At 39.1% G+C, this 20,031-nt stretch overlaps 2 protein-coding genes across 4 annotated transcripts in view; one reads left to right on the top strand and one right to left on the bottom strand.

Annotated features, from left to right (window-relative positions):
• Window positions 1-20,031, bottom strand: part of CMSS1 (cms1 ribosomal small subunit homolog) — a 222,780-nt gene that overhangs the window by 137,437 nt on the left and 65,312 nt on the right. The gene's annotated exons all lie outside the window — the stretch shown is intronic.
• The window catches only part of FILIP1L (filamin A interacting protein 1 like), a 188,596-nt gene that overhangs the window by 105,018 nt on the left and 63,547 nt on the right, over window positions 1-20,031 (top strand). For 2 of the 3 annotated variants that reach the window (XM_050333119.1, XM_050333118.1), the window contains exons 4-6: window positions 5,389-5,675; window positions 7,924-8,097; window positions 15,176-15,354. In XM_050333119.1, the coding sequence (XP_050189076.1) occupies window positions 5,406-5,675; window positions 7,924-8,097; window positions 15,176-15,354 (623 nt within the window). In that variant the 5' untranslated portion in view covers window positions 5,389-5,405. Of the gene's footprint in view, window positions 1-5,388; window positions 5,676-7,923; window positions 8,098-15,175; window positions 15,355-20,031 lie in introns of those variants that run through there. The other variant, XM_050333120.1, reaches the window with a different exon arrangement.

Here is a 20,031-nt window from a genome sequence, read left to right as displayed (position 1 = left end):
TTGACTTCCTGCAACTCTGCATGCCAGGTAAGCATTCCTGCAACAGGTTTCCCAGATAACCACCTTAATCTTGCACATTTTCCCTGCCAGGATAGAAACACACACTTATCCCTGTGTGAGTCCCTGGGTGAAGAACCCACTAGAGTCTCTTCTCACTTACTGACCAGCTTGTGTACCAAAACATCACAGAATCTACTGAGAAGGAGTGCACAGCTCAAGCATGCAGTAGCTGGTCATGGTGAAACAGAACATCCCTCTGCACAGAAGCCACTGCAAATGGTTTCCAGGAAAACACTAAAGCAGTCTACCCAAAAAGAAAGGCTGTTGTCTCTGGAAGTGGTGAAGTGGTGTAAATCTACCACAAAGAAATGTATTTCCACTTAGGGGAAGAATGAAAGTCCTAAAGGCATTCTGTCAGAAGGCACTAGTGATGCTGTGAAAGGGACAGATCCTGGGATTCCAACTAATAAAAAGACTTCTTCATGTTCTCCCACAGTTCAGCACGGCTCATTTGCTACCCCACAGGCCACACCAGGACTACAGAAGAAGAAGACAAACTCGCTTTTTTTTCTGGTGGAGGATGTGATGTGGTTCAGCCAGAAGTGCCTTCCCACGCCTGGATACTACCTGTCATACAGCCACACAAGAACAGGGACAGGAGATTAATTTCTCCTGAGGTATGAACATGAAGCTTCAAAGTAGGCTTTGCTACACAGGGAAGGGAAAAGATAGTCTTTAGACCTGTATCAACTAAGGTGAGACCACCGTTTTTCTTGCCCCAGACTACGCACACTCATTTCCAAAAGACATCATGTTCTTTGCACTGTCCCATTACACTGGTGTGCTGAGCAATCCCATCTCATTTAAAAGTCACTCTGTTGGTAGGAGTCCTATCAATTTCAGCAAATCAAAAGCATTGCCCTTTAAGGGATGTTAAAAACCAGAAAGACATGATTTCTTGCTTAGTCACGGATTTTTGGAAGAAACAGCAAGTTCTCAACTATTCAGGGTCCTTACCCTGGGATTAAGGGAAGATTTGGTCCTGTGAGGGATTTTGTTAGCTCGTAAGTCAATCACTGAGAAAGAGAAAACACTAAAGGGGAAAATAAATGGGAGAAAAAGGGATGTCTCTTAAAACCCAATGATGAAGTCATCTCTGAAGGGTATTTCAGTTTTTCCCACAAAAGTGCAGGGATTTCTGAAACACCTGCTTATTCACCGCTGCCAAAGAGACAAATGCAGTTTCATCTCCTTCAGAATATGATCGAGAGGGTGGAGACCACGTTAACATCATAGAAACATTTGGTCATTTATTCATCCGTCTCCTAAGGAAAGTATATTTTTGACCTTTCAGATTGCTTGTTCATCATCAAGAAGAGGGAAATTTCTCCTTTATATGCAGAAGGATCACATGTTCAGAAATGAGCAAGGTCTTTAAAAAACAGAACAGAAACCAAACTATAAAACAAACAAGAACATGAACACTGAGAATAGATTCAAACTTTGCTGAGTGTGTTACTTGCAATAATTTGATTTAGTAGAATGTTTCAAGGTAACTGATACTCACTCCATTTTGAATCTGGAACTAGCCTGCCAAGCTGCAGGGAATCCAATGAGTCTGGGGACCCGCACATTGTGACTTCAAGCAAGATACCAGTGCAAAATCTTCAGTAAAACAGACACCTCATAACGCGAAGGAAAGCCCAAAAGTGCAGAACACACTTCTGCTCTTCAATTAGCACAATTATGGAACATTAATCTCTATTAAGTACCCACTGCACGATGTTTTGTGATTTTAGCAGATGTTGACTTCATGATCTGGATCGTCCCTTCCAACCTCTTTATTTTTGATGCAAGCAAGGGTTCACAATGCATTGTATAAGAACACTGGCAAGTATTCTTCTTTCTTCTGTTCACGTATCTACAATCCCTGCTGTTCAGTAATTGACCCAAAACAGATGAAAGATCACAAATGCAAGGCAAGGCCTGCACACCTGATCAAATCTTTCTTGGCCGCTGTTGTTTACTCTTTTCTAAGGCATCTCATACCGTCATCCTTCTTGGTGGTACAGAGTAACAGGGTTTAAATTAGCTACTATACAGAAGTTTACCACAAGATGCAAGAGTCAGTTCTTTAGGAGAAATCACAGAGCCTCTGTGAACTACAATCTCTGTTACAAAAAGAAACACTTCTTCCTTACCTCTTTTTTGCATGACAGCTTTCTTGTACATTATTATAGAATGTGAGTGAAAATAAGTTCAGACGGATATGCAAAAAGGCAGATTTTATGCTCATTAGTTAATCTTGAGAGTCTGGGTTCACTATTTTGGGTGCCATGAGACAATTGATAGTCACAGATTTTATGAGTCTATTAACGGTTTTACCTTGTGGGGGAAAAAAAAAAAGTTGTTCTTCCATTAACATTCAAGAACATGGAAAGAGTTGCTCAAAACAGAAAATAACCCAACATACCAAAATAACACATGTGGAAAATTTCAAATGACACTACTTCTATCTTGAATGTCAAGGTAGGTAGATGGGATGTTTATTTTTGTCCATTTCTGAGGTCCTGCTTTGCTACACCAGCAGCTACACTGTGAGGTAATCAGAACTTCGGAATTGCCCTTCTGTTACTCATACCTACCTCCTCTGACAACCACATTAGTACTAGCATCCTTATGTAAACAGACAACACCACAAATAATAATGCCTGTCAATGTGCAGGTAATCAGAAGGCTTAAATAAATCAACTGAGAAAGAATGTGTTAGTAAAGCAGGCTACTACTACCAGAGTGCTTGTGTGCCTCTTTCAGCTACATTCAAGTACCATTAAAAAAGTGCTTAAAGCATACATTGAGCATGTCACTTCAACCCCTAATAATTCATGTTAATTGCTCAATTTGATAAATATTTGCATTAGCAGATTCAATAGTAGGCACTGGCATTCAGGAATGTCAGAAGACAGTAAAAGTGTATGTAAGAACTCTCAACAAGTAAATGAAAATGCTCTCTGGGAGACTGCAAAGACACCATCTCCATGGGAATGTAGCCTATCTGGCAAGTCAGCTGGCTTTCACAGGGACCAAGTGTCTTCTGCCAGTGCAATAAGGACTGCTCTACCTGATTAGGAAGGAGGCATGACAAGCCTAAAAGGGAGTCACAGCTATCCCTCTGCAGCTGTGAAAAACTCTGTGGCATGGTGTCTTGAAGCCAACAGCGTGCATACAGTGTAAGAGAAAATGCAGGGGAGGCTGTCCTTCTTGGCAGGATTGCTGAGACTACTGTCTTTCCAAGTTTAGGATTTGCAGGTGCAGCCAACTCAAAAAGCCTGAAAAGGTACAAAACTCTTCCTTAAATACAGCTTTGTTTTTCCTTCTACAAGAAATGTCATATTGACACTTGTTGTCAACAAGTATGACAGCAATTTCATGTCCAGTTGAGATTGCTGCTGCAACTGGCACCTATGACGGAAAAACACAAGGACTTCTTGGATTATTTATGCCTTTCACAGTGTCCTATGCTTGTGGCAACAAAGCACACAGACAAACTCTGAGTGCATTCAGGTTACGTGATTTAGCTTACGAATTCCTGCATCTTATAAACACAAGCCTTTAACTGTATGCAAAGGCCAAGCAGGCTTTCAGCATCTTACGCTCAAAGGAAACCAGTGGTCTTCTTCCAAAGTAATATTACTCCATCAGCAAGGTGCAAAAGGTAAGACTAACAAGCAGACCACAGCGAATAAAGGGAAACTATATTTGACTGAATGAACCAGGATGAACACTAGGATGGAACACTAACTTAAACTAACCATCACCCAGCTAACATCATTGCCATCCTGCTACGAACAACTCTACGTTTCCTCCATGCACTATAACACGCTCCCATCCTAACGTGACACTGGTGATGTTTCACAAAACAGGTTCCATTGCACACTGCCATGCAAATCTGACAAGTCTTACTTTTTTGACACCTGGAAAAATCAAGTTTTTCTAACTGAATACAAGCTATTATGAGTGCTTCAAATCAGACTAGAAGAGACTTCAGCACTACAGAAAATGTCACTTGCTTTTTTTGTAAAATTTTTGATACATTCTCCCCACTCCCAGTCATCATCCATTAGAAACCAAAAGCTTCTTCCACCTCCTCTGTTCTTGCAGAAAAACAACAAAAGGAACTGTTTGTAGTGTTGAGTGGAAAATTACCACAGTTAAGGAGTGCAGTCACAGAGTTTAGGATTTAGAATCTGGTGGAAGGGAGTGGGGGAGGACGCTCGGGAAGAACTTTATCAGCCACAGATTTGTTGGGTCAAAAGGCAGCTACACAGTCATCTCCTGCCTATCATAGGCCATAACCATTTTCTGGACCTTGCAGCAATTAGCTTTACAGTTTAATAAGAAGATTTGTGCCTTATTTGTATTTGGAACATGTTTAATTTCACCTTTGAATCACACGATCAGGCTTTTGTTTGGTAGATGGTATCTATGACCACGGTTTTCCAGCAGAGCTGCACTTTAATCCATTCATACCTTAATCTGAGTGGTGATAACCAAAACAGAGTTCCTGAGGTTAATCAATATTTACACAGTGTTAGTCATTTATCTGCAAAGGCATTAGAGTGTGTTTCCTTAACAGTGGCACTCCAAAGGGGCCTAGTTAGGATAAGTCTCCCTTCTACCAGGTATTAACACCTCTACAGTGCTGGACTCCAGCACTTAAGAAATAGTAAGGTTTTATACTACCTGGTTTTCAGAGGTGGACAAGTCATGAACGGCAAGGTAGTTTGGTTTTGGAGGTGGCAGTGGTGGTGCTGTGGAGGCAGCATTTCCAGTGCTGCTCACTCTTTGCAGCCTGGATGTACTTGCTAACCCCTACATTTTGCCAAACACGGATAATGCAACCACATAACTCATAGTAGTGGAGGACCACTTTTGTGCTCTCCCTTGGAAAGACAAGGAAAAATAGAATACTGTAAGGGCTCAGAACAGAAAGATCTTCCTAGTGAAACCCTTCTAAATCTAAATTTGCCTCATCATAATAAGTATTTATGTGAAGGGTGAGGCAGGCCCTGTCTCTCATGGGAAATGTGGTGTGTGGTGATGTGCCCAGCACTGCTGCTAAAGATGCTGCCTTTGCAAATGTGGAGGGAATTGCTACAAGGTGTAAGACCAGTACAGACTCACTTCACTATAGACACCCAGTAAGGATCACAGCCCAGTCCTGTTGGTTTACACAAGGTTGTCAGCTTTTGTTGAATGACAAACAGCCCTGCGTGGGAGGGAAAATTACTATTCTGGAGGTACCAACACCCACCATCAACTATAGTGAGATAATTTTATAATCTCTGTTAGTTAAAACAATTACTTTTTTCCCCCAACTTCTTCCAGCTTCAGAGATACAAACCATGCATTCCAGAAGCAACAGCACCGAAAGCCCAACCAGACCAAAGCTGAGCCAGCCAAGGCCAAAAGATCCCCATAAGGAAGAGGCTGGTTACAGTGGGAGAGGAAATGTGCAAAGGCGGCAGAAAGAGAAGGACGAGGGAGCCCAAGCCAGTACAATCCTAAGAAGCCCTAAGGCAGACAAAAAACAAAGAAGTTCTTTCAAGAAAAGGGAGGATCTCTCTCGTGATGACTTGCTATTTCTTCTTAGTGTCCTCGAGGGTGAATTACAGGTAATGTATTGTCTTATTTTACATTTCAAGTTAAAAGATACACCATCCCAGCCCTGCATTCGCCCATCCACCACAAACACGACCTTCTTTTATGTTAAGGAGACACCTCACTTAATTTGATACAGGACAAATATGAACTGCAAAGTACAAAAACCCCCTAAAATTACAGCTCTTAGAGCTATCAGATGGGAAATGTGATCTTTATACCCCACGTAACTTCTCAAAGCCGAGAACTCACAAAACTTTCCAGTTGTGCTGCCCCATTCTAAATCTTTTGAATACAAAATGTTTGTCACTGTAAAACTGATATGGAGAACATATTACAGACCTTTAAGATCTTGTACTTATTATTTCTAATCCCCCTCTCCTATGAAGTCACAAACATCACTTCCTAGGAATCAGTATGTGCCAGACTGTGCAAGAAGTAACTTGCTCAACAGTGTTCTAACTAGAACAGTGTTCTTTTGCTAGAAAAATAAACATAGCCATTTTATTTCTCATAATATGAAGCATAAGTGTTGCATGCCACTTAGCCCACAAGACACTGGATTTTGAAGAGAGAGCATTTTCCTACCTAGAAAAGGAACCAGCTGTCAAGTGGTAAATGATGCCTAACCTGGTCAAACGTAATTGCAGGAAGTGGGAACCAGATTTCCAGTGAGCAAGTAAAATATTTCTGTGACAGGCTTATTGCACAGAAGTAATGACAGCCACTTTAAAACTGCTCACAGGCAGAGGAAAAAGCAAACTGGCCAAAGTGGTATAAACGGGTGTAGCACATGGTTTCAGAGTTTATTCCCTAAACAGTGCCCAGGTAGTTCTATTCTTAACATATGTGTATATGTTTATGTAATAACACATACATGCTTAACAGAACACACAGGTGATATAAATATTTAATAGCTGTACCAACTCTGAGGGTAGGTCCAAGGCAAACTTCTACAGATTGTTCCATTATGCAAACAGAACAACTTTCATGTTTGCAAAACACTTCTCTCCTGCTCATTTGGCCTTTCTTAATTAAGATAAAATTCAGATATTACACGCTCCTCTAGAACACTTCTCTCATCCTCTCAATAAGAGAGATTTTTTAAAATACATATAAATATGTTCATTTATATTACATGCACGTTCTTCATTACACTTGTGTAATATAAATATATAAATATACATACACACACACACACTTCAATTCTTAAGATTTAAAACTGGAATAGAGTGAAATGAGAAACTAAGAAACAATGAGGCTAACACGAACATTTTAAATCATGTCTGAAATTCCAGAGGAAACACTATGAATGAAAAAGGCAAGAAGTCTTTTTTTATTCCTAGTTTTCTACCTCCTGTAATGCCAAGTTAAATCTCTGAAGATCAGCTGTCAATCCAACCATAATTATGTTTCTAAGTTAGATGCCATCACTTGCCAAATTCCAGAACATTTAAGATTCCCAAAGATCACTCTTCTACTTTTTTCTCATAGTGCTAAGGATTAGAAATAGACTACTTTGTATTTTAAACTTGTTTTAAAAGTCATAAATAGGGATACAGAAGTCTTCCAGCCAAAAGGAGCCAGAGCGAAAGTGTTATCCTTTCCTGATACATCCTTCTTTCTGATTTCCTTCCTTCCTATTCTACCCCTCTAGGATTAGCACATACTTTTTTCCAACTGAGATCATTGCAGACAGTGGATGTTTGAGACAGTGCATGCAGTTATGTCAGTCAATGCAACAGAGGCAGGGGACAACCTCCACCACCAGAGGATGCAGGGGGGGGGAAAAGACCAGACTTTGGGCACATCTGTAAGGGGATTAAACTACAGAAGCCATCTGCACCCAAACCATACAGAATGTACAACACTTTCAGGCTTCAAGAAGCATCCTAGCATCTTGCACTAACAATTTAAAGTCAATTTCTAATACTACAAGTCAAACTTTGCCCTGAAATTTTGTTTTGTGAATGCTACACACTGGTCCAGTAACAGTAATACAAAGTCATCATTAACAAAGTTCTTAGGCTTTGATGAAGGTTCTGAAGATTTTGGGGAGTCTATACTGAACAAGCAAAATACAAAGATCAATACTTCCCTTCATGTGTTTCAACTGTCTTCACATTACTATTTTGGGTCATTTTACATATACAGGAATATTTACAATGTTTTTCAGTTTTCTTAAAATCAAAAGCAGAGAACTAACCTGTAGAGACATTTATACAGTTTAACAAGACAAAGCCTTACTTTGTGTTTCTGCAGGCCCAAGATGAAGTTATAGGAGTACTTAAGGCTGAAAAAATTGACTTGGCTTTGCTTGAAGCACAGTACGGCTTTGTTACTCCCAAGAAGGTGTTAGAGGCACTCCAGCGAGATGCTATTCAAACAAAGGCTGAGCAATGGCAAGAAGATATCTATGAAAAGCCTATGGGAGAGGTAAGAACAAGTAATTGATACTTAACTATAGTTCCCACCAAATTCAAGGGAAAATATCTCACCCACTTCCGAGGAAGAAAGCAAATGAGCTCTAAACCTAGAATCTAAAAGGAGTGTCAGTGACAGCAGAACAAAGTCCAGATTCCAGCTGGGACCCAAATCTAACGATCCTCATTTGTACTGGGGTTTTTAGGCATTGAGAGACATGATTTTGTTTAATTCAAACTCTGGTAATCAGCCTTCTATTCTTGACACCATCATCTTCCCCCGCAACAACCCCCCTCTCTGTCATCCATATTCACAGCTCATACAAACAGAAGCTTCCCTGATCCCACTTTGTTCCATGAAGGCCACTGCCAGTAAATGCCCATTCAGCAGTAATGGCACAGCTGTTTACCTTTGCATATCCCAGCTCCCACTAATCTGGGGGGAAGTCACAGCTATACCTGCTTGGTCTGAGTAGTTACTGTAATGAGCTGGCATTAGAAACTTCATCCCGGCAGGAATCTATTATTCTCACATTACACCTAAGCAACCTTTAGTTTAATTCCACTGCAGCAGCAGCCACCATACTTTCTGAACAATGTTATCTGATTAATTTCCGCCCTGCAATGCAAATCACTGGATATTAAAACGCCTTCACATCAGAAAGTGTTTTTTTATCCGAGGTAATTGCCTCCAATTCCCATAAACATTTTTTAATGTGCTGCTCTGTATAAATAAACATCATAAAAATAAAAGCAGAAACTGTGAATAAAATTCTCCTACTAAGCATTTTTCAAATTGACCTGAAATGTACCTAAGGATACAGAGATCATTTCAGAGAAAATTATAGGAGGCAAAAGGTCAACACTCATTTCAGAAGCTCAAAGGTTAAAATCTCTGGATATAATCTGAAACAGGCAAAGTTCAAGTGTAAAGGTTAATTTATTTTATAACATTGTGGTATTATGTCACAGAAACTTCGAGTACAAATGGAAATAATTTGAGGAGAAGTCGAAAGAAGTTTGAAAACCTAAGCTCAGTCTGTTACTTTACACGTAAAGTTCGTACACACTTGTTCCTTCTTACAATTAATGGCAGAGAAAGAATTTCTAACACCATTGGATTTGGCAATTTCAAAAGGCAAAGTTAAATATCGTGAGAACAACTGAAAGGCTAGAAGGACCACTGCCACTCCTTGGTCTTGGTAAACCAAAGGATGCTGTAGCAGGCAGGCATTCCACAATTTCGATTTCAAAATGCCCCTAAATTATGTCAGAAATACATTTAGGGTTTTTTTTGTATTTTTAAAACATATATGAAAATCAACTGAGAGATGAAATCAGCCACAAAGTCTGGGAACAGACCATTTAAATTTGCCCTTTGTCATACCTTTGTATCTGCCTGTGCATCTCACTCTTGACAGTTTAGCCTTGTAGCCCCGAACACAGAGGATCATCCCAAAACTCAAGTGAAAATACAATGAATTTCAGAAGGCAACATTCTCTCACAACTCTCTCATATTTTCTAATCTTTAAATTTCTTGGCAAATTTGGTTAAGAATGTAGTGGGAAAATCTGGTGACCGGACAATTTTACTCATTGGGAACAGGATTCATAGGTGAAGAAACGTAGCAAATCTGAAAACAGCAGTAATACATCTTCCTTTGCAAAACGTATGAGGAGTGTGACACACTAAAACCATGGTTTTAATTTACTTTTTTTTAAAAAACTGAGGGCTTTTTCAGTCAAAATTGCTCTACAGCTATTTCTTTCTATCAGATAAGCTTAGTCTTACTCCTCACACTTGAGGGGCATAAAAGAAAACAGGCTTTCATTTTGGTTTTGCTTCTGACTAAAAGCCCTGAAAAGGTTTTCCATCTTTGCACAGTTTATAAATTGAGACCGAGTCAGTTATTCACAAAAAAATCTGTCTTCAGATCAATTGCCACTTCTCTTGAATAGAAAACAAAGAGTATTCAACATTCTAGTAAATACAGACTAATAATATAAGATTCATTTTCCTACACTCAAAAAACCCCAGTTTTTTTATTAAAGAATCAAAAAAAATATCAGAGAAGGTGATGTAGGAAAAAAGAGATAAAGAAGAAGATACTGCAGAGTTTATGGTGTCCTTTTCTCCTATTTCAAAACTTAATAGAATTAGAAACCAGATTCCAGTTTCTAACTCTCCCCAGCTTCCAATAATATAGCCAAAAGATTAAAAAAAAGTGGGTTCCTCACTGTTTGAAATGGGATGAACAATAAATCCTACCACTTGGAGATCTCCTTAAAAGCAGCAAAACTAGAGGAAAACCTATATTCCACATCCATCAAGGATAATTAAAAATATAATCCATTTTTAAAATCCCAAGGCAAATCAACCTGGGGAAAGATGCACCCTCATCAGCCTTCTAAGACAGTGTATCTGATTGTATCCTCACAACATCTTAGAATATGTTGGTCAAAACTTTCCAAGGATGACAGCTGCAGAACACAAATAATTTAGTCATAGGAAGAGCCTGTTGACAATGCGGCATTCAGGAAAACAAGACCAACCTATATCTGCATGGAAATTTGGCTCAGCCAGGGTTGAAAAAGGCAAATGCTCACAAAGTCTCTGGGAATCCTAAACTCAGGGTTATACACTTATAAACAGTGACCCTGAGAATGTTTTTACCCTGGACTTTGGATAAAGAAATATAACACCACAAAACAGTCTAAAAAGAGGAAGATGAAGACTTCAGTTCCAATGTAATGGATTTGAGATACACCATCCTAGTTTGACTTCAGACACGAGTTGGTGGCAAAATGTATCTAAACTATAAAATTTGTGTGAATTTTTAGCTTGCTGAACTATTCACAGTTACGTAAGGCTATGCCTCTTATTTTCCATTGTACTGTACAGCCTGTTCAAGTATTAATTCTAGCGAAAAGCCCATATGTTAGCAAGAACAAAACAACAAATCACTTAATTAAGATTTTATCACTTTAATTTTCAACAGAAGACATTTATACTGCTGCTTATTAGTCCTCTGTGGTTTTTAGCTAAGAACTGTGTAGCCTGAGTAATCTTGTGTGTGCTCATATAAATGGATATTTCTGCATGGGCAGATTTAGCATTTGGCCAGAGTAATCTGAGGAACCCTGGGCTGCTGGAGACGCTTTCGTGTGAGGATCTCACACTAGCAGGGGTTCACACAACTTCTCCCTCTTCCCTGCTGGATACATGGGAGTCAGCCACAAGATCGCACAGGGAAAATGCAAGAGTCAAATCTGCTGACCAGGGAGGTGCCCTTATTTCGCTGAGGAACACAACAGAGTTTCCCAACAAACCACACAGAAGTTCAGCAACCCAGTACGAGATTCTGCTCTGCTTGGTCCTGCAGGGAGGGAGAGGTGCTGCACAGGAACACACACAGGTGCCACAAGGCCAAATGCCCATACCCATTACACATCTTATATGCAGATCTCAAGTGTCTGCATTAATTGTGACATAGGATCTGCTGTCTCTCCAATTCTGTTCTCTATGGTCCACCTGTACCAGGAGACAGTCCCAGCATTTCTTTTCTTCTCTCCCAAATGCAATCACAAGCTCACACTCTCCACCTTGTACACAGCCACAACAGCCAAACGCCCATGGTAGAACTCATTTGGCAGCGTGCTGCAAAAGGAATCTAAATGCATCTCTTAATCCGAGCAACGGGAGAAAAGTGCAACATGCAAACTGTTTTAATGCAGTAGCTTATTTACTTTTCTCTCTTACCCTTTATTATAAGCAGGTCCCCCCCGGACACTACTGTTCTTTTTCCCACTTAAAATTTCCTCGTTCCACTTCCCTGCCTTGAATACACACCTCACCCATCCCAAAAACCAGTCTGTAATCCAAACTGGTTGTAATCACAACACTGACAAAAGCACTACTGTGAAGTGAAAGGCATTGCTCACTGAGAGCTGCAAAACAAAAACCTGGAGTTACTTCTTGCATACATGCTGCTTGGATTACTGCTTCACTTAACCTCTCATAGCCATTCAACAAATACTCCAGAACAAACAAAATATACTGAACCTACAAAACCCTGCTGGCAAGTCCCACATCCTTTACACCCAACAGTGCAGAAGCAGAATTATTTTATACTTGGTTACTGTTGCTTGGTTGATGACTAACCCCCATCTCCATCAAGCATTTACATGTTCAGAACCAGGCTCATTTGATTTATGATCAGCTTGTAGCCACAAATTTCAGCTTTCTTATGATAGCAACTTACACATCGCCTTTGATTCTTACATGTACTTTGGACGCAGTGCTCCAATCCACACAAATCCTTATCTCTACTTTTTTAACCCCATCCATGCAGACTGCCTGCCAAAAGAAGTTGGAAGTTCAAGCCTTTGCCTTCCTCCCTTCTGACCTCACACTGAGAGCTGTGACCAGCAAGTACTCATGCAAAGCTGATGCCCAGTTCATATCAATTTAAGAAAGACAGAGCCATAGTTGCAAGCAGCACTGCATCAGAACTTTATCAAAAAACAGGAGCCAGGTTGCTTTCTGAGAACAGTGTAAATTTACCTGACAGCAGGATCTTTAAAAAGATAAGGATCAGAAACTGAGGTGATGGTGCTTCATGCATCTACAATAGTTGTTCAAAAAAATCCTTCCAAAATCTTGAAGGAAGGAGGGGGGGAAAGGGGAAGGTTGATGAAACCTCTTTCTGGTAAATTAGCAGCTGAACGAAAGATTTCAATTCGTGAAATTTCCACTTCTGCTAAAATAAGGGAGAGTGTGAGGAAATTAATATGGACAGTTTTCTTCAACCTGACCTTTTAAGGCAATCCAGATCAACCTCTGTAAAAGATACTGAAAACACAGCCAAAAGATTACTGTTTAAGGCAACACTTGCTTACCGAGAAAGTCTGCACATGCAAGGGTTTAGGTAAGAAATGTTTTTCCAGGAGAGGTCCTGCTTCAGGATTATGATTCCAGAAAGCAGTCACTCTGATGCTATAAAGTGTACAAATTATTAGTGAGCAAGATGAAAAATACCTAAATGATCTGCTGTTAAGAGCATCACAAACCAGCCAAAACAACAACAAAGAACTCCCCCATAGGTTTCTTAGTATTTCTTGATCAGGCATGAAATGAGCTCAGCTATGTTACAACCGAAAAGACTCTATGTCAGAAGTTAAAAGTGCAGGAAATTTTCAAAATGGTCCACATTTTTGTTGGAGTATTCTGGTCTCAAACCATTTTCAAAGTCCTGTCAATAGCTCTTCTTTCTTTTCATAGCAATGTCAACAAAAAGTTAATTATTTAGGAGAAACATAAGAGAATATATATAGCTTTAAAAAAAAAAAGCTGGGATAAGCAGGGGGAGTCTTGGAAGTCTATGCAGAAATTGATGATATCCTCACTTATTCAAGGAACTCATGTTTAGGCATTCCAGCTCTTCCTGTCATCATTTCTATTGGCCAAACCGTGAATAAACACGAGGAAAATATAATTAATCATACTGCTTGGAATTAAATTGTCCAAAATAAGCAGTGGCCCTAAGAATCTGAAGATCCACTGTTTCTTGTAGCACATGGAATTCCTTGCAGGAGAAACATCAGAGGACCAGAACCAGCTTTGCTTCCCACACTGCCCATTTGTGAATTCTTTTCTGTTAATAGAGTGAAGCACTACAATCAGATTGACCTACTAGAATAGACTGTGGTTAAAAGAAGGCACTGGGCCATGAGCTCAAAACCCCTCCTTTCCAAAAAGGTTACAGGGACTCCTATGATGACCTGATAAAGGATTCTCCAAAGGGGAACAAGCAGGGAACAAAGCTGCTAACAAATACAGACTTTCCCAGGTCTTTAGATGGCCTCCAGTGATCCTCCCTGAAACTTCAGCTAGATCAGTAATGCCTAAAGAGGAAAACCACTTATGGTTTCACACACACACTTGTATCACTTGGTCACATACTGAATTCAAAATTATAACAGAATCCCCAGAATTATCTCTGTTTGTGGAGGTTATTTAGTTTAATAGCATAGGTCCAGCAAACAGTTATACCAAAAACTCTGTGGTTCAGAAAAACTAAAACTGATTACCAAAACCTAAAATAGATTGTTTGATTTAAAGTATTGCTATATAATAATATTTAGAAAAATTGAAAATTTTCCACTGAAAGGGTGATCAAGCATTGGAATGGGATGCCCAGGGAGGTGATGGAGTCACCATCCCTGAAAGTGTTCAAGAAATGACTTAATGTGGCATTTAGTGCTGTGGTTTAGTTGGCATGGTGGTGTTCAGTCAAAAGTTGGACTTGATGACCTTGGAGGTCTTTTCCAATCTTAATGAATCTATGATTAGAAGTCAAGCAGAAATCCTTGAGGAAGGGGAGGGACTTTGATGCTCAAAGTGTGCTATAAAGGCGCCATCTGTAAGATGAAGACCTTAACAACATGTGCAATTTGAGGAACAAAACAGGAAATGACGCTGTTATAAAGAAATACTTCTAACTATTAAAAAATTTAGCACTTACTTATTCCAGAAACCCAGAGCCATGCTCAGAGTAAGCACAAGAGACAGGATTGTTTTCCACTCTTGGCACTACCATGCATTTACTGTCAAACCAGAAAACTGCTTTTTGATGTACTTGCCTACCCTTACAAAACCAATTTAATGCTCTTATTTCCTATGCAGCTAAAAGTGAGGCAGCTATTTCTATTCAACCAAAAGCCAGTCATCCACTGTGTGAAGCAGTGGACGAGGCTACTTCTGCCAAGACATCTGGTTTCTCTACCACAGTGATCAATGAGAAAAGCACAGCCCTGGGAACAGTAACTGTTAATTAGTAGCTGTTGAGGAACAGTCATGGCAGGAGGAAGAAAAGAAGGCAACTGAGGGTCCTGCAAAATAGTACCTTATTTTTCAAATTTGTCAGAATTAGACTGACAAAAGTTAATAAACCTTTCCAAATGGATATCAAAAGACCTGGCCATTAGGCTATTGAGTGCAGTTCATATTATTACACCACTCTTAAATTTTTTCAATAATGAAGCAAAGCAAAAGATTCAAAATACTTCAGGAGTTTTTGCTTCTTTTGTAGCTTGATAAAGTTGTAGAGAAACAGAAAGAAACTCACAGACGAATGCTGGATCAACTTGTAATGGTAGAAAAATCACACAGACAGACTCTGTATGAACTAGAGGAAGAGAAGAGGAAGCACAGCAAATACATGGAAAAAAGTGATGAGTTTACAAACTTGCTGGAACAAGAATGTGAAAGGTAAGGCTACCTCTTGCCACAATACTAAGAAGCATGTACAATTTAACATCACATCTAAGGATTTGTCTGCTTTCTTACCCTGCGTCCACTAAAATTCAGAAATATTTGCAGAGTTATCTTTTGAGAGTTCAGCTGTGAAAACATGACTAATTACTTCTAAATAATAATAATGCCTACATCTCCATCAGCAGGTGAGGTAGGACAAACAATTGGCAGATTCTTCAGCTCTTTTGCAGGATGATGTGGATGTTACACTGTAGAGAAAACATGGACACATGCAAATATATAAAGTTACAACCAACAGGGCACAGGTGAACCTTTCAGTGTGTTTTAGATGCTCAGTATACACACAGTATGTAAGTAACAGAATAACAGAAATCAGGCATGCAGCCTCTGATGGCAGAAGAAAAAGACATGAGGAAAAGCAGGTGTTTGTTAGATGGAGAGAGGAAGCAAAAGTAGAGGATAATTTACAGAAAGCTTTGAAAATAAGGATGGCAAAGTTCTCGTATCAGGATTAACATAAAACCCATAAATCTAACTTCATTATAAAGTGTATCCTAAAAGCATCACAGCTTGTTTAAGCACAGTCTGAAAATATCAATACCAATTCTCAGAAGAATTTAATAATTTAATGTCATTTGCTCTCTTTAAAAAAGCAACTTTATATTGTGGCTTTTCTGAATCTGCAGTAAAACTGAACACATCCTAAGGAAAAAAATATCAAAGAACATTTCCTATTCCCTGGATAGCTAGTCCAGAAGATAGGAGAATATTGTCTCAGTTTCCTTTCGCTTAGGAACAGATGGAAATGTTTGGGTGTGAGAACGTCAAGCCTATTCTAAACTCACATTATGCATAGATAATTCTTCCTTTGCTTCGCCTGCGTAACATCATGTTCTACGTATTTTGGCACTGTTCGCACTCTGCACTGCACCTCTCTCCTGCACGTCTATCAAAGACAGCACATATGCTTCCCACCCAGTACCCAGCCATGTTTATGGTTTGAAACTACAGAGGCTGGGGAGAAAAACCCTTTGTTTCCCAGAAAAAAATGTACACAGAGGCAGGAAAGCAAGAGCACACACAGAAGAGCACATACTATGAACTGTTCTTGTGAAACATCATTGTATCAGGAACCAAAGCCTGAGATCAATGGAATTTTTCGTCTCTGCTGTCTTTTTCCCAAAATCTGAGACACTCATCTCTTAGAGACAGAACTAAACAACTACAGTTGCTAGAAGTGTCAAAACCTTACATCAGATGCATGTGCTCACACTGTGTGAAAAGCTGCACAGAAGACAAGACTAAGCATCAGAGTCATTGCAATTTTCTTTTTTTTTTTTAAACAGGATAGACATGGGATTAAAACTCTCTTCCCCGCCTCTTCTCCACACTCCTCCCTCCCCCTTCCCCAAGAACACTATAAAACTTTTACCACTATCATCTGCAGCTTTTAGTCTAGCTGCCTGGAAAATGGTGGGAAGAGGGAGGAATACTGAGGTGTCTAATGAGACCTTAGAGGATGCAATAATAGATTTCACATTAAGTCTCAATTTTCATAATTTTTTTTGGGGGGGAGAGGACGTATTTTATGTGGAAAAGTTTAAGGAGGTGTGATGTCACATGCTGAGCTGATTCCAAAATGTTTGCCAAGTAATGTCACCATCAAGATCTCCATGCAACTGCCTGCCATAACAAAAAAAGAACACCAACAAAAAATCCCACAACCAAAAAAACCACTCAGCAAGTTAAGGCACAGCTCTTTCTACATTAGTCTGCCTGACACAGCAAAGTGACCTTTTCTTCCACTTCAAAAAGCTTAGTTCAATTTATATTTTCTCAGGATGTGAATTTTGCATTTGGATTAGGAACAAATAGAACTCTACCAAAAGTACCACACATAAAGCAATCACAAATAAATCTTTGCTTACTCCCAATCCAATTAACCAAAAAAAAAAAAAAAGAAAAAGGGCAGAAAAACAGAAAGTTAGTATTCATCAATGAACTTACTTTCTGTTTTCAGCCAGAAGCAATATTCTCTATTGGATGTGTGATGGATATATAGTATTCTTAACAGTATTTGAGATTCAAAGCAAAATCCTGAACTTCAATTAGTCAAAAAAGTATCTTGCTTTTATCAAAGAGCAATGCTACAGTATATGCTAAAGATACCCTTCAAGGATATCTATGTACCAAAGATGGTACATGAATAATATGTGACTGATCAAAATGAAAAAAAAACGTAGATGTTATGAGACACTGTTGCTGAAGTTCTGAAAACTACGCTAATAGCAAGAATAAAGAAACTATTAGTCAGACCCAACTCCTACGTACTGTTCTGGATATATTAACAAATAAGGTAGAAAGAAAGCATTTTGTCTTTATTGTATATGGGCTCAGGAAGAACAGAACTGAAGAACTCTCAAAAGCAAATTTTAGTGAAGAATTTATCAGATGATCATGTTTTACATAAACTAGGCAACCCTCCACCCCTAGGGCCTTTCTGCTGCCTTACGCCCTTCATCAAACACATTTCTCATTAAAAGTTAATCCTTGGATTGTGCAAAATATTAAGAATCTTCCATGACTCAGTAAAAACTCTTCACCTTAAACACTTTGACTTCACAATAAGGCAACAAGACTCCGTCCTCAGCAATTATACATTGTCAGATTTGGGAGTTTAAGCTTTTGACAGGACTAGTGACAGCTTTCAAGGTATGAGAACCAGATTAGCATTTAAGGTTAACCCTTTAGGCATTTTAAGCATCTTTCTTGTTGCCAGCCAAAACTAATTCTCCATAGTCTTGTTGTAGTTTCGAGATAGAGACTGGTCTTCAAACTGAACAGTGTCATTACTTACAAGAGACATTTACCAGTAAATAAGTGATTAAATCATCTACCATCATTACATTGATTCACCTTCAGTCATATGTACTTTTAATGCATGGAGACACTGACAAGCCTCTAGCAGATAAGAAAAGGTTCTGTGGAGAAAAGGAGACCAGTGGACAACAACTGGACAGGTCCTTCCTGCACTTCAACATGAATTATACTCTGTATGTGTGCAGGAACAGGCAGGAACACCAAGACAAACCACCTGTGCATGGTAGTGGACCAGACAAAGTCAACCAGAGTCCAAAAGGGGAATATTTGTTGCATTGTTGGAGCCTAAAAAAATACAGCTCTAAAGCTCATAGGAACATAACAATAATTTAAAAAAAAATCCAGAAGCTAGATACACAGACTATGAGGTGCACATGAGGAACTGTAGCACAAAAGCCACTGACCTTGTTTAGAAGTGCTTGCATTTCATGGGGTTGGGGAGGATGGAGAGCAGGATTAAGGACTTGGAGGAAAACTTACTTTAGATTGTAATGCAGATTCCACTGTATCTTCCCTGAGGATGTACCCATTTGTTCAAAAATACTAATCCACATTCCATATTTTTGCAGCACAGTTAAATAATGCAAGCTGCTGTTTTAAAAAACATTTTATAAGGGTAAAATATGAAACCAGAAGGTTCTCCAGATATGCATGTTTCTGTTTTGAAAACACATGGCATATGAATGCAAGTATTTACGTATTTACTGTACTCTCTACCCCACACCAAAAAAAGAGAAACAAAACAGCAAAATAGTAAAATGTTTAGCACTTACACAGTCCTTTTCCACTGCAAATCTCAAGGAGCTTTAAATATTATGTAAGCACAGTTATTCCCCATTTTCTAATTACAGAAAGACAATGAAGGTATGATGCAAATAAATCAATCATAAATATCTGGATGAAAGGAAGAAATGTTCTAATGTATAGGTGTGTTCCATCTTCAAACTTTCTATATACTATACAGACTCAGCTATACAAGGGGTAAAGCTTTATTATGAAGATACAGGGGTTAAATAAATGAATGTTACTCAACCGGACAGGGAAAAATACCAGTTTGCTAATAAGCAATGTAAATAGATTTTTAAAGGCAGTTATGATAAATGTTGCTCTCAGAGTTCAAATATTAGCACAAAACTCTGCAGGTTCGTATAGAAGCAATTAATAAGCTTAAGGATCATCTACCAATATGAGGGTCCTTTTCTAAAGGAAGGAAAGCCATAAGTTTTTGTTTTAGCTCTGAATTCACACTCACAAAGGTCATATAGAGAACCTAGTCCAAAGAAGAATAATATACAATTGTTTACATACAAGAAAATTCTAACATTTCCTAAATGCAAACTTATGCCCTATGCTTTAAGCAAGTGAAAAAACCCTAAGCCAGTCAGGTCACTATTCCACTTGATCAGACTAAAGATGACAGAACACAGATGTGTTCTTAACACATCAAGTAAAGGGCCTTCTCAGTGTTAGGATAAAAGTAATAACTATACCCATCTGAGGGGTCAACAAGCACAAAAAAATGAAACCTAATCTACAGAAGTCTCACACCTGTAGTCTTTCTCATCTAACAAAACACCACAAAACACTGTGCTCTTTGCTCCATCGTTGCTGCCACCCTCAAGGTCAGTCAGTTAATGTGACAACCTGTTGAGTGATACAGGTTGGAAGTGATCTCTGGAGATCTGCAGCACAACCTGCTGAGTGCAGGGCTAACTTCACAGTCAGATCAGGTTGCTCAGATCCTTGTCCAGCTGACTATTGAAGATTACCAAGGGTCAGTGATTCTGCTGG

Source organism: Myiozetetes cayanensis, unplaced genomic scaffold (genome assembly GCF_022539395.1).
Source record: "Myiozetetes cayanensis isolate MyiCay16 unplaced genomic scaffold, myiCay2020 scf5-8, whole genome shotgun sequence".
NCBI lineage: Eukaryota > Metazoa > Chordata > Aves > Passeriformes > Tyrannidae > Myiozetetes > Myiozetetes cayanensis.
Note: the sequence above shows the minus strand (reverse complement) of the source record. Positions and strands in the feature narration are given on the sequence as shown.